Source organism: Penicillium daleae, assembly GCF_028827525.1.
Source record: "Penicillium daleae strain IBT 16125 chromosome Unknown utg000007l_segment0_segment0, whole genome shotgun sequence".
Classification (NCBI taxonomy): Eukaryota; Fungi; Ascomycota; class Eurotiomycetes; order Eurotiales; family Aspergillaceae; genus Penicillium; species Penicillium daleae.
In genome coordinates, this window is record NW_026623155.1 from 4,012,445 (window position 1) to 4,036,104 (window position 23,660).

The following is a 23,660-nucleotide window of genomic DNA, read 5'->3' on the forward strand; positions in this document are numbered from 1 at the left end:
AGACTAGTTACTGTAGTTATCTGATACTGCAGTAGGATGGGTCATCTCACTATCCAGTCCTAATCCTTTTCGAGCCTGGAACAATCACCCATTTGAACACGGCCAATCTCGACTCAGATTGCTTAACGTATGGAAAAGGCATGGGTAAAGTGGGGTGCATCAGAACCCAGTAACAGTAGTAGTATCCGATGTAAAATCAGCGCTAGAGAGAGAATTCCCTAGCTATAACCCGTTGAATACTACCTCTGCTTCATCTGCCCCTGTTTCTGTCGTGATCAAGACTCTGGACTCTCATCAAACTTATGCTTGGCGGTGGGCTTGGCACGCAAGACGTCAGTTGGCTGGCGAATTGTGTGCGGGATCCACCCTCTTCTCCCATTCTTCAAGTTCCACCCTTCAGAAGCCGGACGATACGACAGCATACGAGGTCTGCAGAGGCCTCTGTCGATATCTCATGAAGGAGCACGTGTGATACCTTGGAGGGGGACTGTACGGAGTAAAAGAAGACGAGTTCCCCATACGAAGGATATTCCAATGATCTCAAGCATCTCGAGGCAACTCCCAAAACGTCGATCATCCCGGTGCTATCAATTCGATGGCGTGCTCCTCCTCATCTACTGCCCATAATGGCGCGATGGGACCCGCTGGGAGTCGTGAGATTAGCTTTTCATCACTGACGGAGGTAGAAGTTTATAAGTGATATGCTCACCTCCCCTCGTATTCTCTCCGCTCTCGTGAGCTTGGAGTTTCCTTCATTCTCTGGTGCTCCGCCGCTCACCGCTATACTCACACTCCTTGAATATCCTTCGCACCACGGTCTCCGTCCATCTTTTGCCTTGTCCACCTCATGGGCGCCCCTGAGACACCTTTGGCTCTTCCCAAGCAAGAGCTGGATATCCAGCCAGCAACTGTCCGGTACGAATACGACCCATGGCTGTTGGATGACCACCCGCTCCGCTCGCCTCCAACCGAGTGTATCCCCGGCCTGGGATCGTTTCTTAGCGGGTGGTGTACATCTCTTCAGCGACGATGGAAGGAGACCTTGTTCCGCGCTGGGTGTCTTCTGCTAGTATGCTTGTGAGTGATCCTCAGTAAAATTCGGAAAGAGTTGGGTGGTTACCAAGTGGATTCTAATGTCATTTGCTATAGAGCTGCATTCCAATGCCTCCATCTCCTTCACAGCCCATCCACCAGTAAAGGCCTGCCGCGCCCACCAGTGACCTCCCGACTCAGCCCTCGCGAATGGCACGTGAGATGCACCTATCCTCACTCGGATCCTCGTCCCAACGCCCTTGCGCAGTCCGTTGCTGCAGGCTGCGACGGACTTCGAACGGGCGTTTGGCTGCACGACAGTGAACTGCAGATGGGTCCATCCGACTTGGGCCCCAGCGCTATCAATGATTTGCCGCTGCGCCTGGACCCGATTATTGCCAAGCTAGAGTCGGATGGCGCTTCACGAAGCTCTCAATCTCCTTTTATCATGAGTTCTGGTGGTTTAAATCGGAATGATCCTTCGCGCACGTTTATGCTTGTACTGGATGCTGGGTCGTCTCTCCCGGAGGTCTTCCCAAGTCTGGTCTCGCAATTGGACCTCCTTCGTCAACGGGGCTATCTGTCCCACTGGGACGGTGCTGAAGTGGTTCAGCGGGCTGTTACTGTTGTTGTCACGGGTGAGCCTTTGCCTAACGCGGATTGCTCGAGGTCTCCTTACTCGGATGTGTTTTGGTCATCCGAAGATGGATTTATCTTTGCCGAAGATCTTGCCAATGGCCAGCTACCTCCCATCTGTATTGTATGATACGATGTTGGTCGTCTACCATATTTCGTTATAATTCCTCTTACTTTCATGATACCCAATGTCGATGTGAATACCAATGCCAATATCAAATCTGTTTTGCTATATCCATTCGTTTCATGTGAATTAGGAATACAGGTTAATTGTCTTCAAGAACATCATGTGCCACGCCAAGTGGGGGGCGCGTATTGAGACATGGTCGTACGGTGAAGGTACACAGCTGCAGCCACAGGGAATCCAGTATGCGTCGAGGATGGTTGGGGTACGACAGGGACTGGTCGATCACGAGTCTAATGCAAAGTGATGCATCACAGAATGTACATGACAACATATGCAGGCGGGAAAGAAAAAAGAAACTCATAAGAAAGTACCGCCAACCAAGTCCGTGCATGCTGCCTGACGTCGGTTAGCTCCTCCAGAATGGTTCCATTTAGTTTTAGGGCATCAGGGGGCTGCGCCCAACAGTACATACATAGTAGCCTGGGAAGACAAGAACAATGCCAGACTACGAGACTATCTCCAGGCTTGAGATTCAATCAGAATACTCGATATATAGCCTAATCTGAACTACCGGCTGAATCTGCTCTTCTCCTCGATTTCCAATGTGCCTGTTCATCGCGCACGAGCGTGCTCTCCCATCCCGATCCCCACATGCGTCTTGGCCCTGGGCCCCATCCACCACCGCGCTAAGCCGCTCACCGTTTTTCCTCCGGACTCTCCTCCTGAACCATCTTCTCCGTTCTTGACTCGTTTCGGTCTGGACCTGTGATTCTTCCTTCTCACTCTTCCTCTCCCTCAGTTAACAACCGCCCACCCGCACCATCCCCTCAACTCTACAGCCTTCCAATCCATCCTCTCGCCCAGCCCCTCACCCTCGGCTGTCTCCTCTATCTCCGCACCTCCTCACCTCTCTCGGGCGCACTATCTCCGACCGGGCATGGATCGCGCGATCAACCGCTGATCCTCGACATCATTTCCAGCTCTCTGCGCTTCGTTTCTCCAAGCGCCTGTTTATCTTTCTTCCTGCCCGTCCACCGTGCAAAGTCTGCTTAGCCGCGCCCTCTTCCTGACGGTCGTCTCTTGATCTCCACACCTTGACACGTATCCCCCACCCCAGGGCACGCGCCCACGATGGATCTCTTCCGTCGACTGCATCAGAACTCGTATCCGCCCCGGCCGCCATTAGGCAATTCCCAAGAGCCGCGCGATGATCGTGCTCGCCAGTCCAGCGGTCTCTCACCCGCCGATGACCCTCGCCGTCGCACCGACAGCGACAAGCCCCGACCGGCCAGTCGCTACGAGTATCCGGCTACTTCATCAGATCTATACTCACCGGGTGCATCAAGGGCGTCGCAAGGGGTCCGGGGGAGAATGCTGGGGCGGCGATTTCTCCGCCGCGGAACCAGCATGCACACCAGCATCGGCGGAATGCCAGCCTCGAAACGCGGCAGCACGCACACACGCATCGCCGAAATCACTCCCAACCGCAGGGAGCTCCTTATCGAGAAGGTTTGTGTTTTTCTTTCCCCAGTCATTGCGGTGTCATTTTCTTGTTCGGAGGGATCACAGACTCCCTCGTGCTCTTCCGAGGTCTGTTTGTTGTGTCCCCCGGATTCACCAAGACTTGGGGTCGGACTTGTCCCGTGGTTCTCGTTCCCCCGTCCGGTTCCTCGCTCCACTTTGGGTATTGTCTTGCGTTGAGGCGCAACATTCAAGGTTACCCCCCGATACTTGGAGCGCTATTAGCGATCTGAAGTCTCCTTGCGTCATCGATCCCCCTATCTGCCACAGTGCCTGCTTTTGCTTCCCTCTCCCCCAGCCTCTTCTCAGCCTTGATGCTTTTTCCCCGGTGGCGCAGATCCATCGGGAACGCTAGTCCCAATTAGGCATAGCGGAGCTAGTCTCTTCTGGGCCTAGCGGTCGAGCTTCCGGAGTCACGGGTTCCCAGTCCTGCTTCTTGGACCCGGGTGGATTCAGCTTCTCATCAGCTTCTTACCTTTCTTGACGCTGAGCTATTGCGCGAGATGAACCACCCGCCTTCTGGCTTTGGGCGCAGGGCGTCCCAAGGCAGCAGTGGGAGTCCCGTGTACTCCGGTGAGTGCGACCGCGACGCGCGCCATGCAGGTCGACTGCAACTGCGCTACGTGGATCTAGCCGCCGCCCAGCATTCTGACTGCATCGCTGGCTATCTTTTTCTTAGGCTTGCATGATGCCCCTGTTCCAAGTGCATCCACTGACTATTTTGACCATCTACAGGACCTCAAGAACACTCTGCGCCGCCAGCCTTTGGTAACCGCCAAATGCCTCCTCCCTCTCCTCCACACTCCTACGGCGCCCGATCACAGTCGACCAACGCGCCCGCCTCATCCCTACTTTCCCGCGACGCGCCCAGTGCCCCGTCCCATCGTCCCGGCAGCAGCATGTCCATCTCTGCCATGCTAGGATCGGACTCAGAACGCCCGGCGCGAGATATTGGATCATCACTTTTTTCGCGTCCCCCGGGGTCGTCGATCTTCGGTAATGCGCCTTTGTCCGCCTCTGCCGCCATGTCACCACCCACGGGCCCATCTCGACCATCACCACTAGACCAGTCGGCATTCCGTCGATCACATACCCCCGAGAAGTCGTTCTCCAGGCCGTCGATTGGCCGGCCATACCGGTCTGGGTCTGGTGGTGGGTCAAGTCTACTTGGAGGTGTCGAGCAGGCTAAATTCGGCGGCCTGTCACGCGCACCACTCTCTCAATACCCCGAAAAGCCGCATTCCACAAATCCGTCCCCTCAGATCTCCGCTGCCGAACCGCCCTACAATGAGCCCCGTCGCATGAGTTTCAGCGGGCCCATCGCTCGGCCTAATAGCCAGCCTCCGAACGCCGATCCTTCAACGCGTCCATCCGGTTATAGTCCTCTCTCCCGCCCATCCGGTGCTGGTCCCGACCGATACGAGCCTGGGCAACGTGCTAGTTCTTCATCGTATGGCGCTCTCGAGCCCCAGAGTCGGGAAACGCATGGTCGCTTCAGTAGTATCTTTGGGGATCGCCGCTCGGAAGAAAATGCGCTGAGAGAGCGGGAACGAGAGCGGGAACGAGAGCGTGAAAGAGAGCGTGAAAGAGAGCGTGAAAGAGAGCGGGAGCGAGAGCGCACCCTTCTTCGGTTGGATACAAAGGGCCCGCTTGGCACGTCAACAAGATTCGGGTCGTTGTACGGCGAACGGGAACCGCTTGAACGGCACACGACCGCGTCGTCGGCGTGGGATCACGGTCGCTCGCATCCATCATCCCCCGAGACGAAACGCTTCCCGGCACCTGATACGGGATCAGGCTTTGGATTCGGTGCCATCCAGAGTTATACCAAGTCTCTGGGATCTCAGCCTGGAGGTGGTCGGCAGCCTTCACTGTCACTGCAAACCGGCCACGGTCAGGTCTCGCCCACACAACGCGAGTCGCCCTATCTCAGCAAGTCCCAGCAACAACCTCCACGTTTGGGCTCGACTCCTGTAACAGCCTCTTCCACGACAGCTCCCTCCCTTGGACTGTCTGCAGTCGAGGAGCCGGAACGGCGCAAAGGCAGTGATGAGCTGCTTCACCACCGGAATCTACTGGCAGTGGGCGTCGATGGCAAACGCGGTGGCCGGGCTTCTCCACTGCCCCAGGCTGTTCAGGGTGCCCAAGCTCCATTCATTGGTCCTTCAGGAGAACCGGGGATCAAAAATGAGCTGGGCCGGGTGTTCTCTGGAATCGGCAGTGGTGTTGGGGGTGTCACTGCTGGGTCATCGGGTAGTGGCCCGTCAACACCGCTGATTGCCAGTCCATTTAAGCGCGATAGTCTCACTGGTCGCTCGATAAATGGGGATGCCGACGAGGCCAAAGTTACTCGACCAGCATCGGCGACTGGCCAACGGCGATCTAGAAAGTCACGCGATGAGGATGTTCCTATGGACGATGGTGGTGCCGGGCTCTCCAGCCGTGGTCGTCGGTCTCGACATGTGCACCATCACCATCACCAGTATGGGATCATACCTTTCTCTAGTTTTATATACCAAGATGTGCTAACCTTCTCTACTAGTCACCACCATCACCGCCACAAGGCCGATGACGAAGCTGCTACTCTGAGCGGTCTGCATCGGCCTACGCCTTCGAACTTGTTAGGTCGAACATCTACTCCCGCTGAGGCCCCAGCCGGTCACCATCACCATCATCACCACCACCACCATCACGCACCTCGACCCACCGCCCCTGTTGCCGCATCCCCCATCCGGGAACCCCGTACCACTGTGAATCTCGAACCTCTCTTGTCAAGTGTGGCGCACTTGCCGCGTTACCACCTGGGGTCCACCCTGTATACCCCCCACATCGGCGCTCCCGGTGCCAAAGCGTCCTTGGAAAGCGCCAAGTTTGGCTACACGACAACCCCGCAACCCCTTCCCCGGTTTGAACAGCGGGAGAATTGCACTTTCACCGTTCGCGTCCCCCGTTTCCGTATCGGTGCGGCTCGGCGTGAAGAGATCTGTGCGCGACGAGCGTTGTGGGGCACAGGCGTCTATACGGATGACTCCGACCCCGTTGCCGCTGCCATCCACTCGGGATACATCCGAGGTGCCTGGGGAGAGGATGTGGATGAATCCATGCTGGATCTGGAAATCAAGGACACCTACCAGCATGCCCCGCAGCCTACAGCGGAAGACCGCGCGAATGGATCGAAGGGGGAGAAGGAGGCTCGCAAGCCCCGACTCCCGCCCGTTCCTCCTGCCGACAAGGACCTGCACATTACCCTTTTGATCCTGCCCCGTGTGGACCAGTATGAATCGACAGTGATGTTTGGCCTCAAGTCCCGCAAATGGACAGGTCGTCACGACGGGGTAAGCTTCAAGGTCCACCGGGTGGAATGGGTGGATGACGGGGTCGGGCGCGGGGAAGAGCGAAGCGGCGAGGCCCGACGCAAGCGCCTGCGTACGTTGATGCAGACGGGCCGCATCTGCACGGGGCCCGCGATGGCCAGGATGGACGAGCTTCGTGAGCGCGGAGTGCAAGTTCCCCGTTCTCTGGAGGGCCAGGAGCAGCCTACGCCTGTCCAGCCGGTCTCCTAATGCCTTTCTACGAAGATCTCTTCTCCGCATTTCTCGCTCTACAGTGACGTTTTCCTTATCCCGGATCCACCTACACTTTATGCGGCATCTGTGGGGTCCCCATGCTCTACGGGGTCATCTATTTATCTGTTTATCTGGGTCCTGAATTGGACTTGTGGCGTTTTTCTCTCTTTTTTCCTTTGTTTTCCTGGTTTTTTTGGGTTGTTGATACCTGCGAATAGCGAGTCTTGGACTTTTTGGGTGTGCGGTGATTTGTTTGTTTTCTTTTTATTGGCCTTGTTACTCTTTGCCTGCTGTTCTGACCATTCGGGTCAACGGGCGCGGATGAAGGGATGTGTTCTGTGGCTTTACATCAGAGCGCGCCGGACAGGGATACATACGTCTGCCCCTCTCACTGCGATGTATTGTTTTGATTTCGAGTATTTAGTGTCTTTAATATTGATGACTCTCTCCGCGGAGAGCACCTTGGGGTTTCCCGGCCAAGTTGATGTTGATTTAGTCGATCGCTAGTCCCGCTCCGTAACCCAGTTAAGTTACTTAACGTTAGTCGAAGCTCTCCCCGCAAATGGGGAGCCCACCGCGGGTTTTGCGTAAAGTCTAACCGACCGAGAAGATCATACCGATGTGACATGATTTAGGGCTCGTTTTTATGCATCGTCATGTTTCGAGCAAACGTATTATTCCGACGTTTGCTCGGCAGTCCATCTTTCGGTGAACCGATCCCGGTCCCCGTCCTTTGTTTTTGGAATCCTTTGGCCTTTGGCCTTCGGTCCACTGTGGACTTGCCCCGGACTTGTCCACAGTCAACCGAGGCACAGCGGCTGACCCCAGCCATACCAGCCTGGTAATTGTATTTCAGTCACTCGTCGTTTTCCTCGGAGTGAGTCACTGCGGATCCCCCAGCCCGGACGGGACCGACACATGTTCCTGTGACAGGACGTGACCATACCCAACCAAGCCATACACCGCCCTCGCTGGCCGCTTGGGGCTCTCCGTACAGCCGAGGCATTTCAGCCGGTCAACCCAGTTTCTTATTAGGTCTTTCTCCTGACCAAACTCCGACACATTGTCTTTTCTTGCTTCCTCTTCCTCTTTATACCCAAGCATCCTCCAATCTTTATACCATTGAGAGGGATGTTCGCTGCCTCTGCGCGAAGCCGTCTCTCCACCCTGTCAAGGCCCCGGCTCCCTCCGACACAACTACTCGCCCGCTCGGTAAGACGGCCACCTCCGATCTCGTTGTGAGCTGCTCTGGAAATGCGAGAAAAAAACGTGCAGAGCAGTCGCGGCGAGAAGAGCTTGCAAAGGAAAAAAGCACGAAGAATTGAACTGACTTCCCCCTGTATAGACTCCTGCCATGGCTCGCAAGGCGTCATCCGTCCCTGAGGGTGAGTTATCACATGCCCCGCGCCCATAACGAAGCTCATGAAGTGTGCGCTCGTGTCCGCAAGAGCCGACAAACTCGTGCGCATCGCATCAGACTCAACTAATGCGCCGATCAGGATACAAGGAAGATCTCTCCAAGGGCAAGATGCTCCGCTTCGAGGATTCCCTGCCCCGCCTCCCCGTCCCAACTCTCGAGGAGACCGGCAAGCGCTACCTCAAGTCCGTCCACCCGCTGGTGTCCGAGGCCGAGTTCGAGCGTACCAAGAAGGCCGTCGAGGCCTTCATCCGCCCTGGCGGTGAGGGCGAGCCTCTGCAGAAGCGCCTTCTGGAGCGTGCCGCCGACCCCAAGATCAAGAACTGGATCTCCGAGTGGTGGAACTCGGCCGCCTACTTGGGTTACCGTGACCCCGTCATTCCTTACGTCTCCTACTTCTACTCCTACCGTGATGACCGGGAGCGCCGCAACCCTGCCAAGCGTGCCGCTGCTATCACCTCCGCGGCGCTGGAGTTCAAGCGCCAGGTCGACGATGGCTCCCTCGAGCCCGAGTACATGCGCGGTCAGCCCATGGCCATGAGCTCGTACGAGTACATGTTCAACTGCTGCCGTATCCCCGCCCAGCCCGAGGATTTCCCACGCAAGTACTCTGCGGCCGAGAACCAGCACATCATCGCCGTCCGCAAGAACCAGTTCTTTAAGGTGCCGCTCGTCGTGGACGGTCAGGCCCTGAACGTGTCCGAGCTTGAGCACCAGTTCCAGCGCATCTACGAGACTGCCCAGCCTGCCCCGCCGGTCGGTGTGCTGACTGTCGCAGACCGTGATCACTGGACTGCTGCCCGCGAGAAGCTGGTTGCGGCCGACCCGGCCAACGAGCAGGCTCTGCGCGACATTGAGTCCGCTGGTTTTGTCGTCTGCCTGGACGATGCCAAGCCAGTGACCTTGGAGGAGCGTGCTCACCAATACTGGCACGGTGATGGCACCAACCGCTGGTTCGACAAGCCTCTGCAGTTCATTGTCAACGATAACGGCACTGCCGGTTTCATGGGCGAGCACTCCATGATGGACGGTACCCCCACCCACCGTCTCAACGACTTTGTCAACGGCCTGATCTTCGGCAAGAAGATTGATCTCTCTGCCAAGTCCGTCCGCTCCCAGCTGGCCGACCCTAAGGCCATCAAGTTCACCCTGAATGACGAGGCTAACGAGGCCATCGACATCGCCGCCCAATACCACCGCAAGCAGATCGGCTCGCACGAGCTCGTCGTCCAGGCCTACCAGGGCTACGGCAAGGGTCTGATCAAGAAGTTCAAGTGCAGCCCCGACGCCTACGTCCAGATGGTCATCCAACTGGCCTACTACAAGATGTACGGCAAGAACCGCCCCACCTACGAGTCCGCCTCCACCCGTAAATTCCAGCAGGGCCGCACCGAAACCACGCGTACCGTCTCCGACGAGAGTACCGCCTTCACCCGCGCGTTCTGCGACCCCAGCGTGCCCCGCGAGGAGGTCGTTAAGCTCTTCCGTGCCGCGCTGGCCCAGCACACCAAGTACACTCTCGAGGCTAGCGACGGCCGCGGTGTGGACCGCCACCTCTTCGGTCTGAAGAAGCTGCTCCAGCCCGGCGAGAAGCTTCCTGCGATCTACGAGGATCCCGCTTTCACTTACTCCGGCTCCTGGTACATTTCTTCTTCCCAGCTGAGCTCGGAGTTCTTCAACGGATACGGATGGAGCCAGGTTATTGATGATGGATTCGGAATTGCCTACATGATCAACGAGAACAGGTATGCCACTGCCCCGTCAAGCTCTTATTGCCCTGTCTACTTTCATACTAATACTTCCATCTTTAGTCTCAACTTCAACATCGTTTGCAAGCGTCTCGGCGCCCACCGCATGAGCTACTACCTCAACGAAGCCGCCACAGAACTCCGCGACGTCCTCCTCCCCGACCTGGCCGCTCAACCCGAGAAGTCCAAGCTGTAAAGCTTTAGCTATGAAGCTGTAGAAAGTGATCTGTCTGGGTTGCATGCATCTATGCATTTTTGGTTTTTTTCTTTTCTCTTCCCTTTGGTTTCTCGGTTTTGTGATATCTGGGTTCAGCGCCGCTATAGATGAAGATATCTTTGTACTGTCGTTGCGACATGCTTCTCTTGTATAGTTGTGCGGATACAACATGAATACATTATGGATAACATATATATCCTGAATAACTCTTTCATCCTGTTTTTTTCACGTAGGGTCATTATACCTAGAGGATTTGGCGGTCAGGCTAGTATTAATGGGATTTACTTTGATGAATGGTGGAAGTGGAAAGGAAATCAGCTTGTATTTCATTTTGTGGAACAGAAAAGGTCCTGTCACTATTTCCAGTCATGATTAAATCGCATTCCCTGTTTGAATATTCAAGTGTTCATAGAAAGCATAACAAGCAGACAGGTTCGTTTGGATAATAGGATGAAGAAACCCCCTAAGAGCTGCCAAAGTCTAGTCGTAAGACTCAGCAATGCCGTTCAATCTCTCTCGAATCTATAGGTTTCCAGTGTCGTGTGGATATCTCAAGCAAAGACCTGTCCAGAACAGGGTCTATCAGGGATGAAATGCTCACGTTAGCCAGGATATCACTGAATGCGAAGGTCGATACATGATCTTCGGGATAGCTGAGAGAATCCAGTTGTCGAGGGGAAATTCTTGTTTTGCAAGCTGAGCAATGGCACTCTCGGTTTTTTCACCCCACATTTCATGAGACGGGTCTCTTGAAATCTCAGCTAACCAGAATCTCAAATTTTATCTGGCCAGCTGAGACGGTTCATTATTGCATAGAGCTAGGTAAAATGAACAGAACCAGTTCCTGTCTAGATACGCCTATACACCCCCAGAAAGCCGGTATTGATTATCATAACCCCCAAAAGCAAATGATATCATGATCATCGGGTGGTGGAGTTGTCCCGCCACCTGGAAACAAAAAGTTTCTGGAAGAAAGGACATTTCAGTCTTTGGCATCTGCCGAACGCACGGCCTGTGGATCTGCCGTTTCGGGCGCCTCTTGCCCTGGTGCCGGGGTCGAGGAGGGGGCCGTAGAAGTAGTCGGCCTCGTGGAGGTGGTCATTTCACTGATTTGCCGTTCTTTGTGGGGAAAATGGTTAGCACAGGCTACAGAAACTAAATCCTTTATTGTTTGGAATTGCATTGCGGGGGCGCATGGCAAGGCCTGAACGTGAGTACTCACCTAGCTCTCGGATCCGTTGGCGCAGCATCTGATTCTCCCGGCTAAGCATAGCGGCTTCGGCTTGATAGTATGCCCCTTCATCTCGGCTGCTTCGTCGGGATGTACTTTCCCGCAGACTCGGGAACGCCTCCGTGCCCTCGGGTCCCCGCGATGCATCCCGTGGTCGCAGATTCGGTGAAGCAGCTTGACTGGATGGACGCGATCGACGGTTAGAAACGGAGGAGATTGAGAGACGATTACTGGGCGCAGTTGCGGGTGGAGGGATAGGCGGGAAGAAGGTGGCCGACCGGTCTGATGCTGGAGTGGTAGTATCGTCGATGACTGCTGTACCTGACGCGGACGAGTTGTGTTGTTGGTTTTGCTGCTGGTACTGCTGTAGCTGGGCCTGTTGGCTGCGGATCATCTGTAGAAGACGGTTCTATTGGGAGGAGTGTTTTGTTAGCCTTGAATACTTGCCTGCTCCAACGATAACAATTCAATAGTAGCGAACTAAACGCATCATGGAATAAGACTCACCACTTGTGCTTCCTGCTCCTGCTCCAATTCCTGATGCAGCTCACCCAACGATGGGGCCCGCTGATGGTGCGGGTCCGCGGTCGCAAAGACCGGGCTGCCGCCGTGACTGGTGGGACTGGCAGTGCGGAATGCCTGGCCCATCGAGCTGCGATGCTCGGACCAGGGTGCATCACTGTGGTGATTGCCCGAGGCTGTAGAGCCAGTCTCGTTCATATTGAGATGCATCCCGGCTGCTGACCGACGTCGCTCGGAGACCGATACTCGGCCGATGCTGGACCCGTGTGAGGGCCGTGGGGAGGTAGAGCTGGGGTTGACGGCGGGGGAGGGGGTTGTAGTGCCCGGGGAAACGGCGGATGGGTTCCGGTGTGGGAAAGAGGATGAGGTTGAGGATGAGCGAGACGGTGGCAGCGAGTTCAGGTCGGGTGGCATGATGATCGATATGATGAAGAGAACGAGATGGTCAAGAGCATGGAGCTTCGTGAAATTGGAGCTTTGGAGGAAGCTCGGAGGATTAGGCAGCGGGCATGTTCATCGAGATGAGTCAGCATATCGCGGGGAAACAGATCACATGATTGAACCTGCCCATAAGATGTCGGAACAGCAGGATGGGTGGATCCCCAGGGAAAAGGAAATACTAAAACACCCGCCTAGCTTAGTCATGTTTTTGCCCATACAAATTGTTAGCAAAGGGGCATCGTAGCAATTCAGACTTGTTGATATCCGATTGGTGCGCGGTATGATTGACTAAGCAGTATTCGCGACTGTTATGAGCCCGATTCGCCAGTAAGAAGGCTATATTCGTCAAATCAAGCTATACGCAAGGTGTATCCGCGATAGCGACCCGGCCAGACGTCTCCTTCTTACCCCTGACCTTCCTATCGATCGAATTGACTGCTAAAGAAGAACGCGATCAATATAGATTCAGCAGTAGTCTCCGCCCTAAAAGGCGAGAAACTGAAAGATCCACCGCAGTGGAGGAATTGGTTCGCACGAATCAAGATATATACACGCTAGAAGAGGGTATAGGACCTAGTCAACCCTCAGCTCGAAGAAGACTATCTTAAACAACCGATTCGCCAACCAAGAAGGCCGCAATACCCCGAAGACGGCAGCGAGTCGACGAAACGAGAATGGAGAGATCGCATAGACATATACAAGCTTGACTATACTGAATAGGAGCAACAGAGCAAGAGCCTAGAAGCTATGAACGAATGGATCATCGCTAATTTGGATCCTATCTACTATACCTCTATGCTCAACTACCAAACCCCGTACGAACGGCTTGTGTATCTCCATACTCGATTTGGTCGATCAACAGCGGCGGAAGAAGATATACGTGCGCAGTAGAAGAGGGTATCAGCATTACCACCGAAGAAAGGTGCTGATATCGACTAGTGGATCAACGAATAGGATTCACTAAGAGAACAGGCGGTTAGCCTAGATCTGCTAGAGATCAAGAGCGCCAATAAGGATTTCCTCCGTGTAGTAAAAGAGATACTCCTAGTATAGTAGCAGCTGAAGTTTAAAGCGATCGTTTTGTATTAGGAAGAATAGGATACGCGCGATTTGATCGAGAATTTCAGAGGAACCTATCGCGAGCTATACCCGCAGAGATCGAGCGCAGTTAGTACGATCTCAAAAGCATCATTTTCAACACTACAGGGCTTTGAGGAAGCTAGATCAGAGCCGCTACAGCCGTAGCAGCAAGCACAGCAACTACCGCGAGAGAGATCCTTACCACCGATTCCTAAGCGCTAGTGCCCTTGTAGTAACAAAGTTCATAAGCCCTAGCACTACTAGACGATTAATAGAGAGGCTTTTCCTGATAAACCTCTCTCGAAATAGAAGGCTAAGCGTGTAGAAGATCGTCTTGCGAGAGATATAGCTTGGAAGACCTGGATAGAGAAGTCTGTCAAGGAGTATAATAAGAAGAATAGAGTGAAGCCCGCTACAAATATAGCCAATATCACTCAACTGTATAGCTCCTACTTTACCACAGGCTTTCTAATCGAACAGGTCTACTAAAGCGTGAAGACCACAGGAGGCACTAATAATGATATTCGAAAGCGCTAGTTTCTCGATACTGCCTCATCAGTACATATATATAACTAGAAAGACCTTTTCACTACCTTTATACCGGAGAAAGCAGGCCTAAAGACAGGCGATTCAATCACTGCTATAGAAGGGACTAGAAGCGCTATTATAACCGGTATAGGCCCTAATAGATCAACCCGGCTAATTTACCTAAGTAACGTTGTGTACTCGCCAAATTTCCATGCTAACCTGATGTTATATACTACGTTAAAGGAGAAAGGTATACGATAGGACGAGGACACCGAATATATTAAGGATTCTACTAGTGAACCAATTATTAGCGTATATCTTATAAAACCGCTAAAGATATAGGCATTCGATTAACTAGGAGATCCTCCACAATCCTTACTAGAAACCGATACCCACGCGTATGCAGTTCGCAGATCAGAGAAACTACTCGTTTCGGAAGCCTTAGCAGATCGATAGCACCGAAGACTTGCTTATATATCCGCTCGTGTAATAAAGAAGACTGCCGAAATAGTAGATAGTGTCAAAATCAGCGAAGACCTACTAGAAACACTATTAATAGAAGGAGGAGAGCTTTGTTAGGTCTGCAATCTCTCAAGCGCACCGAAGCAGATCTCACGACGACTGATTAGCTAAACCTTTAGTAAATACGGCCGAATTTACTTCGATCTAGTCTAATTTCCACCTAGATATAACAGACACTAATAGATAACGTATTTCTATGTTGAAGGGATTCGATTCTACTAGTTATACACTCATGAACACAAATAGGAGTATAGAGAGGGCATAAGGCGATTCATTACTCTCGTCAAGAATTAGTAGAACCTACCGATCAGGGCATTTCATTATAATAATAAGACCTCCGCAGGCCAAGAGATCGAAGGCTTCCTAAGCAATATCGGTATCGTTATATCGTATAGTATCCCCTATTACCCTAAGCAAAACGGCTTAGCGGAGCGATCAGGAGGAGTTATCCTGACGATAGCGAGGCATCTACAGATCGAGAGCAAGCTACCGAAACAACTCTAGCTAGAGATAGTAAGCACTGCAGTATAGATTTTGAACCGAATCCCTACCTACCTAAAGGAAGAGAATCGCTAGATCGTGCTATAGGATAAAGCACGAAGAGATTTCGGCGGCGAAAGGATAAAGAAGGCTAATCTAGCTAACCTGCGCGTATATAGCTCTCTGTCGTACTACCGTATCCGTAATATCCCACGCTTGCAGAAGACCTCTCCCCGCGCAGAAATCGGTTTCCTTGTTAGCTATATCGCATCAAATATATGGAAGATATAGTTCCCTGCGAGAGAGAAGATAGAAGTCGTGAGAGATGCACACTTCGACGAATCAAGGAAATAGAAGGCTAATATACAGTATTAGGAAGAGAGAACCCTTCCTGCACCTGAACCGACGATTTTGACCGAGGAAGAACAGATAGAAGTGCTTCGCGAAGATATCGGTATCCCTACTAATACGTCAGTCAATCGAAACACCCAGGAAGATCTCCAGGAAGGCCAGCAGGAAGGCCAGCAGGAAGGCTAGCAGGAAGGCTAGTAGGAAGGCCAGCAGGAAGCTATCCTGCTAGAAGAGGAAGATCATACGTACCAGGAAGCTCAAGATCAGAGAGATTGCGATATACCTCAGGGGGTGATCGCACCGATTACCCCGGAACCTGATAGAGACGGCCACCTACAGGTAGACCAGGAGCCTCCGAATGATAACTTGCCAGGCGCATTTCCGACAGAAGAGCCGCCTGAATTACCACCGAGCCTACTAGAAGAGCGAGTTACCACTGAAATTAGCCCTACCGCTGCTTAGGGGGTGGACCAGCAGACTATACTTGAACCTCAAGAGCGAGATATCTGCGATAATAAAGACTAGCCGATAGAACTAAACCCTCCGCACGAAGCCGAAGAAGAGGATACGCTATCCGATAGCGAGCAGCAGCTATACACAGAGCTTTATACGCGAAGGAACGACGGAATCGACGCCGCGAATATCATCGAGGGAAGTAGAAGAAGAAGACTAAGAACCGACCCTGACTACCAAGCGTACGCAACGATCTTACCGGCTATTAAAGACGATCTACCAGAGCTACTACGCACATTCGCCGTAGCCCTATACATAGAGAAGCCGATACAGCACTATAGAGACGATCTACCCCCTGCGCCTGATAGGTAGAAGAATATAATGAAGCACTCGATAGCCGAAGGCTTCCTGGCCGCCTGCGTAAAGGAAATACGCTCTCTCTAGGAGAAATCAACGTTTACTATGATAAAGCGACCGAATAATGTGTCGAAACAGATCCTACTACTCCGATAGGTATTCGCATACAAATTCGACCAAGACGGCTATCTGTAGAAGCTTAAGGCACGTATCTACGTACGAGGAGACCTTGAAACGATAACTCCTAAGGATAAAAGAGCTATAATACTAGCAGCACGAGCAGCGAGGGTAATCTTTGCCCTCGTCGTAGCGTTTAACCTCGATCTACGCTAGCAGGATACAGTCACCGCGTTCTTGAACAGCAAGCTACCTATAGAGACCTATACGAAGATGCCTAAAGGATTTGAATAACCGGGGATATACTAGAAACTTGACCGAGTGCTTTATAGCCTACGTATTTCACCGAAACTCTAGTAATAGGAAGCATCAACCGTTCTTACGAAGCTTGGCCTAGTAGCTATTCCTGAAGACCTATACGTCTTCGTCATACACGGTATTATCGTCTTCTTCTACGTCGACGATATCCTTATCGCGAACTACCTATCACCGCCAATACGAAAGAAAGCTCGCCAGCTTAAGAAGGATCTAGAGGCATACTAGGAGCTTACGGACTATAGAGAAGTAGAGTAGTTCTTAAACATTCGAATTATACGCGATCGGAAATAGCAGAAGCTCTAGCTCTACCAGGACGCCTACATCAGCAGTATAGCTGCTAAATACCACTTAACCGATCGCCCGCCTGTCTATATACCTCTCCCTATAGAAGAAATAAAGCTATTCGATAGTATAGTAACACTAGCTAAGATCAAGATATACCAGGGAAAGGTAGGTTTAGTGCAATATCCAACCACGATCACTAGGCTAGATACAGCGAAAGTAGCCGCAAAATTATCATAGTTCCTTCGAAACCCTAGCCTACAATACTAGCGAGTAGTTGATAGGGTGATCTGCTACCTATACACTACACGATATCTGGCACTGCAATTTAGAGACAAAGGAGACATAGAATCAATCGAACTAGCAAGTAACGTATCCTTCGCTGATAATCAAGATCGACGAAGCTCCGTAGGGTATATCTGCTAGGTTTATAGAGGTCTAGTTAATTAGAAGGCTACGAAGCAGCCTACTGTTACTATATCCACTACTGAAGCTAAGCTACTTGGTTTGTTAGACGCTACACGCTCGCTGCAGTGGTAGAAGCGATTCCTCGACCGAATCTCGTTCAAACCAAGCTATACGATCACCCTGCGATGCGATAACCAACAGACCGTCACGTTGTTGACCTCCGAGCATGCTAAAATCGATACGAAGCTTCGTCACGTCGATATTCATAGACACTAGTTGAGACAAGAGATCAGCACAGGCAGGATTGATATCAAATAGGTTCTAACTACCAAGATGGTAGCAGATAGCCTCACGAAGATCCTACCGCGCTAGAAGCACGAGGATTTCGTCAAATTGATGCGCATGGAGGATATATAGCACCTAATCGAGGTGTAGAGAAGGAAGAAGAAGAGAGAGGGCCTGCTGCAGGAGATCAGCGCTCATCTCGATTGAATTCAACACTAGCGAAGATATTCAACACTCGCTAATCGCTGAGGGGGTGTGTCGGAACAGCAGGATGGGTGGATCCCCAGGGAAAAGGAAATACTAAAACACCCGCCTAGCTTAGTCATGTTTTTGCCCATACAAATTGTTAGCAAAGGGGCATCGTAGCAATTCAGACTTGTTGATATCCGATTGGTGCGCGGTATGATTGACTAAGCAGTATTCGCGACTTAAGATAGACACCGTATAATTCAGGCAGCATACCGAGTACGCTGGATCGATATATAGCATAGCACTTCTTACGTGTCAATATTTGGTTACCTCGCATCGAATTGCTACGAACTAGGGATTGAATTCGAGATTCATGTTTAAGTGATTGAAGATAGAGCACAGTCTGCACATTCTCCTCTTTCTACATACACTGTCAGATCCATGGTTGTCGCACATATCTGCCAACACCTATCTCATAGGTCCCCAGAACACAAATACAAGAACATCCACAGCAACGGCCTAAAATGCTGGATGGCTTCCTTGACCTCACACCCATCTAGCGATCATGCGCAACTCACTGCTTTATCTAGCGTAGCTTCGCGCCATAAGGCGGCATCCATACCGAGCAGGTAATACATCTGCGGAACATGCCCTGCCACGAATACGTTGTCCTTGCTTGACAAATACCCATGCTGCGCCCATTAATCATAACCTGTCTAGACTTCCCTTTCTGACATTGATGGTGTGGGTAGATATCCACCAGCAAGATATCGGACTCTGGATTTTCGAATTTGATACTGCCATAAGCCGACCAGGCATTGGGACAATTTGGGGCGACACCATTAATTCGAAAGTCTGCAGACTCACAATCATTCCATTCTAAAGGAAAAGAGAAAAAAAGAAGACCAGTTTGCCTCTTGGCGCTTCTTTCACTCAGTCTGACATCTCTTCTGCTGTCTATCCTGGCAGTCGTATTGTTCGTTGGATTGACCGTAGCAGGTCGTATACCAATCTCCGTTAGACCATTGGCACCTTATTCGCTCAGCCACTCGTGCGTGACAGAATGGCTAGCTACCGCATTTTCATGTTCATCGTGGTCGTATAGGGATGACTCGGTGACCACGTGCATGAGATGTTTTACTTGCATCATACACTTCAACAGCTTCGCGTCGACACCGTCAAAGTCAATCTCTCGTTTTGTCGCGGGTACAACCACAGTAGCCCCAGCAGGGTCGACATAGACTTTATATTCAACGCCGGTGTTCTGTAGACAGGCAAGGAATGTACGAGATGCTTCGCTGTTGAGCTCAAGCAGGTCCGTATGTCGTGGTAATCGTCGTGTTTTGCGACGATGCGGCCACTAGTATGGACATATATGACCATACCAGCAGTATCACAGCCAAGATGCCGTTCATAATTAAGCTCAGAATATTTGAATGGACAATACAATGAGAAAGAGATAATAGCGAATAGACAATCTTGCTTGGTAGAGAAGAATATGTTATCCCGGGCAAGCAAGGCTCTTAAATATCTTAGAGTCCTGAACGAGAAGCCCAATGACAAGTCGACCAAGTGCCATTCCTCAGTGGTGCTATAGTTTCTAATTTAGAAACACGATTACAGTTTGAGACATCCTGAAATTCCGCATGAATACACTCCCATCTGGATCTCTTTGATCGTGCCATTCGTCAAGTTTCAAATCCCAAAACGAGAGCAGTTTACGTACTGTGTTAGAGTTGGGGTCTGAAATTTGACATTCATATTCAGTGGACTATACTAGAAATGTGAAAGCTTGTTGATTCAATCTCCGAAGCTTGGCGCCCCAGCGGTCCACACTCCGTCTAATGCTTATCATGATATGGAAGGCCTTACAGAAAACAAAATACCGCAAAGGCAGGCCTGATCTAGATATCACCCTAAACCCTTTCTGCATGAATCATTTGATTGATATAAATAGAGCTCAATTACCGTGAAGACTCGAGATATTCTCCATCCAATAGATCGAGTTTGGCTGTCACATTCACAAGAATTGAGGGTAAAATCACTACCAAATAAGAAGTCCTTGACGCCGCTCTGAAAACCGTCGCTGCCGCTAGGAACATGGCCTTGGAAATTGAAAGCATTATCTCCCAACGTATTGGCCTCTTTAGTCCTCTCAGAACTAATTGTTGGTGTAGGCTGTGTGTAGTGATAATGTTTTCGCGAAGACGAGTACCGTGCCGGGCTTTGTCGGATGATATGAAGAGTATTGACAAGGATTTCAAAGCATAGCATAATGAGTTTGATGGCTTTACTAAGATCATCCGTGAAATGTAAGTAAGAAATCTTGTGTCGGCCCCCGCGAGGCATTAGAACCTAGTGGCATGCTTCTTTGCCAATTCCTGGATGTCTAAGTATATTGTGCTTCTTTCTCTAGCTCTGTATAATTTTTGCCAAACATCTATATTCCTGCGGCCAATCACACAAAAATTTGTGTCAGTACGAAAGTGTAAATTTTCGATTATCAACTACCTAAGGTAGCGAACAGACCAGAATAACATTTCATTCTTCTGACATAGTCACGCATAGGGCGAGTTGCGTACTTAGCAAGATTTACACCTGAGAAAGCCCCGTCGATACGTACTGGGAATTGGGAGGTAGGGCAAAAGATGATACATTGTAAGATTGCCAAGTTTGGACCAATTGATTTGTTTCATTGAGATATTTTCATTCAAAGATTCCAGGTAGTTAGGAAGGCTGGCTAGCGGGGCTGTGTTGCCAGGGTGGTCAGGAATTACGTTACGGCCTCCTGGTGTATTTAGATGTTTCTTTCTTTACCCCTCTTCATTAAATTCATCAAGATGGAGACACTACCCTTTGAGCTTCTACACGACATTGTCTCTCGTCTTGATGATTGTACATCCCTATACAACCTTCTACGGGCATCGCCAGCCATCTCCCGCGTGTTCGACCACGATGGCCTTCAACTCACCCGCGCCATCTTCTCCAAAGACAACAAGTGTGATCAAATCCGGGAATCAATCTCTCTCGTGGCCATGCTCGACTCTTCTTCATTTGCATACCCGAGCCTAGACGCCTTTATCACGGGCTTCATTCATGTAACGGTCAAAGATATAAGGCCACAACGACCAGGCGGCCCACGTCCGACAAGCGCACCCCTTCCGCACGACTTGCCTGACAACACTCCTATTCCGACAATCCGCCGAGTGCTCTCTATATGCGCACAAATAGCTTATTTGACTGTAGTATGCCTTGAGCACTACCTGGAGAAATTCAATGCCCTCCGGCCAGATAACATGGTCGATCCTGAGGCTCGGTATTCAAGGGACCTCAAAAGGATTCCGCCATGGACTCAAAGATTCAAAAGCTTCAAGGCCCCCGTCAATAATTATGGCCCACCAGTCTGGGAGGAGGAGGAGCGAGTTTCCCGTGCACTTTGGCGGATTCAATTATTCTATGATTTGCGCACCGCCGCTGGTCAGTCTCGGCTCAGCTGGCCCGCTGAAGACCTGGCGCGATTGCAAAGCATGAAAGAGCAAGATCTTTTTGTCAAATGGAGCATTGATTATGAGGCGGAAGAAATCCAAACCGTTACTGAGTATCTCGACCATGCACGAGCAACAAATCTCGTCGTCTCCCATGACGCCAGTGGCAGCAGCAGTGGCGGCTGTAGTCGAGGCCCTCCGCGACTCCCATTTCTCCGGCAGCCAGTCGAACGAAGGTGGCCAACGCCACGACGACCTGATCCAGAGCCAGTGACCCAGTCATACAAAATTGATTTGGGTACATTTGGCCTGCGACAATGGCAATTGCTGTCAGAGACGTCGTTTTCGCCCTTGCGCACCGTCAAGTTCGACTCCTATCGACGCTTAGGAGTCGCCCTTTGGTGTCAGAAGAGAATCCAAGCGATCGGGTTGAGCCCTCTGAATCGCAAAGGCCCGAAGCCCTCTATCAACCTATCCCTATGGCAATTCGCGTGGCGAAGCATCTTGGATCCGCGCGAGGTGGGGGAAGTAGAGAAGAAATTACAAAACGAGTGGGAGGTCCGAGAATCCGCGACCATTAGAACCGTTTCCATTTGACTTTTTTACTCTGCCTATTTCTAACGCTCCTTGTATGGTCTCAACGACGACAATCCAACATGTCCGTGACCTGGCCTTGCTTTGCATCTCCGCCGAACTCGCTCAATCACTACGGCAGCGTCTCTCGGCCGCGGCCAAAAAGTCAAACATCATGGGATCTACCACAGTTCCACCGTAAAGGGGAGGCCCAGGTTCTGCCGCATAGTACCAATCGGCGAGGAAAGCGTGAACGATGTACTCCCACTCATCCAGATGGTAACTGATGACAACTGCTTTATACCCAGCTGCGCCTTGTGCTGCGCCAACAGGTATGCACATCCCGCTCCATTGGGACTACCCAGGATAGCAGTAAAGAGGTCCTCATCGTCTGCTCGCTTCAGAGTACGCTGGGTTTTCACATCCCATGCCAGAATCTCGGTCACAGCACCCTTGTTCCGAAGTGCCTGGATGACGAACTGCTGTGTCGCGGTGTTGGTTATGGCAGCCCGGACGATACGGTTCAGCGACTTGGATGGTCCCGGCCCAGCAGCTAACCATTGAGTATATACGGCGTTCAGACCATTGTCGTATAGGGCAAAACATTTCTAGAGTAGCCGCAGGGTAATTCATGCTCAAGAGGGCTCCAGTTCAGGTCTGCGACGATGGTACCGGAGGATGTGTCTATCATATTGTCGAATATCCCCTCGGATGGCTGATCATTAATATCGATGGTTTCGGTCAATAATGTTTACCGTCTTTCAAGGCAGAAACTGCGAGGATGCACTAATTTAAGTCGAGAAATATCTTGAGGGTAAATCCGGTATATATTGCCGTAGATGATCTACATTTGGCACAGCAAGTAACTAATCATTTGCTGAACATGTCGGGCTACACTGATTCTTATGCTAAGAAATCGCAACTTAGGAAAATCAAAGAACAAACCTTAATGTTCTCAATGTCGATATACTGCGACCTGAAAAATCGCTTTTAGTATAGTGTTTTGGGGTGACCTCATTACATCAGTCACTCACCTGACCTTCAGGGACCTCAGGCACCAGGGACCTCAGGCGCCCTCCTAGCTTAGTCATCGCCTCCCCTCCCCGCCTTCAGGGCTGGTCTTTAACTAGTGGTTAGCCAAGCGAATCAGAAGGACCTTTCATCCTTCTACGATAGTCACAATGTATACAGTATACTCATCGGCGCCTCCGAAAGCGTGCCCATCAAATTGAATTACGAGGATTATTATTTGAACAACTCCCTCCAGCTATCAAATACGTACATAGTACAGTACATTGCATTGTTTGCTGGGTCGATCCCTTGCGAGCGCGTGGCGTCTGCGATACGATCTTGTCGATCATCGATTGTAAATTATTCGTAGACTCGATGCAGTGAGATAGCCATGTGCAAGCAAGATGCAAGGTTGCATCTGTTCTCACTACTATCTCGCTCTTGAATTCCCATTACACATATCTGATCTCTGGACTCCCAGTCTGGAACCCGTTGGGCTCTGCCCTGATGGTCGTTTCCGGAAGACAAAGCTGGGGGTCCACCACTCGGTGGATCAGCCAAACTTTGTTCTCGGATTGTGTTCCATGGAGGTCAACGGGGAAAGGGACTGGGACTTGGGCGATGTTGGGGTCTCCTGACCATCATGTCAGCGTCAGAAATACCGCACTCACCAAACAGGGGCAGAGAGAGCCTGCAAGGAATTGGGATCGCCCTTGATGCCTCTTGTCGGCGACTATGGCGCTTTGACATCCTTCGATACTAT

General features: G+C 51.3%; 7 protein-coding genes across 7 annotated transcripts; 4 read left to right on the plus strand and 3 right to left on the minus strand.

The window, feature by feature from the left end:
* Positions 1 to 847: 847 nt before the first annotated feature.
* On the plus strand, positions 848 to 1,798 carry N7458_008644 (uncharacterized protein; the record flags this gene model as incomplete). The annotated part of the gene is made up of 2 exons (XM_056912026.1): positions 848 to 1,077; positions 1,150 to 1,798. The coding sequence occupies 2 exons, from the start codon at positions 848 to 850 to the stop codon at positions 1,796 to 1,798; spliced, it is 879 nt and encodes a 292-aa protein (XP_056764852.1).
* Positions 1,799 to 2,926: 1,128 nt separating this feature from the next.
* N7458_008645 (uncharacterized protein) lies at positions 2,927 to 6,879 on the plus strand (the record flags this gene model as incomplete). The annotated part of the gene is made up of 4 exons (XM_056912027.1): positions 2,927 to 3,304; positions 3,820 to 3,889; positions 4,052 to 5,798; positions 5,859 to 6,879. The coding sequence occupies 4 exons, from the start codon at positions 2,927 to 2,929 to the stop codon at positions 6,877 to 6,879; spliced, it is 3,216 nt and encodes a 1,071-aa protein (XP_056764853.1).
* Positions 6,880 to 7,982: 1,103 nt separating this feature from the next.
* Positions 7,983 to 10,243, plus strand: N7458_008646 (carnitine O-acetyltransferase CAT2; the record flags this gene model as incomplete). The annotated part of the gene is made up of 4 exons (XM_056912028.1): positions 7,983 to 8,094; positions 8,228 to 8,267; positions 8,382 to 10,044; positions 10,111 to 10,243. Exons 1-4 carry the CDS (start codon positions 8,014 to 8,016, stop codon positions 10,241 to 10,243), a joined length of 1,917 nt encoding a protein of 638 aa, XP_056764854.1. The 5' UTR covers positions 7,983 to 8,013.
* A 1,003-nt stretch (positions 10,244 to 11,246) lies between these two features.
* N7458_008647 (uncharacterized protein) lies at positions 11,247 to 12,431 on the minus strand (the record flags this gene model as incomplete). Its single annotated transcript, XM_056912029.1, has 3 exons — positions 11,247 to 11,383; positions 11,487 to 11,904; positions 12,003 to 12,431. The coding sequence occupies 3 exons, from the start codon at positions 12,429 to 12,431 to the stop codon at positions 11,247 to 11,249; spliced, it is 984 nt and encodes a 327-aa protein (XP_056764855.1).
* Positions 12,432 to 18,861: 6,430 nt separating this feature from the next.
* N7458_008648 (uncharacterized protein) lies at positions 18,862 to 19,243 on the minus strand (the record flags this gene model as incomplete). Its single annotated transcript, XM_056912030.1, has 2 exons — positions 18,862 to 19,188; positions 19,214 to 19,243. The coding sequence occupies 2 exons, from the start codon at positions 19,241 to 19,243 to the stop codon at positions 18,862 to 18,864; spliced, it is 357 nt and encodes a 118-aa protein (XP_056764856.1).
* Positions 19,244 to 20,668: 1,425 nt separating this feature from the next.
* On the plus strand, positions 20,669 to 21,910 carry N7458_008649 (uncharacterized protein; the record flags this gene model as incomplete). Its single annotated transcript, XM_056912031.1, has 1 exon — positions 20,669 to 21,910. One exon carries the CDS (start codon positions 20,669 to 20,671, stop codon positions 21,908 to 21,910), a length of 1,242 nt encoding a protein of 413 aa, XP_056764857.1.
* A 158-nt stretch (positions 21,911 to 22,068) lies between these two features.
* N7458_008650 (uncharacterized protein) lies at positions 22,069 to 22,577 on the minus strand (the record flags this gene model as incomplete). Its single annotated transcript, XM_056912032.1, has 2 exons — positions 22,069 to 22,494; positions 22,551 to 22,577. 2 exons carry the CDS (start codon positions 22,575 to 22,577, stop codon positions 22,069 to 22,071), a joined length of 453 nt encoding a protein of 150 aa, XP_056764858.1.
* Positions 22,578 to 23,660: the final 1,083 nt, after the last annotated feature.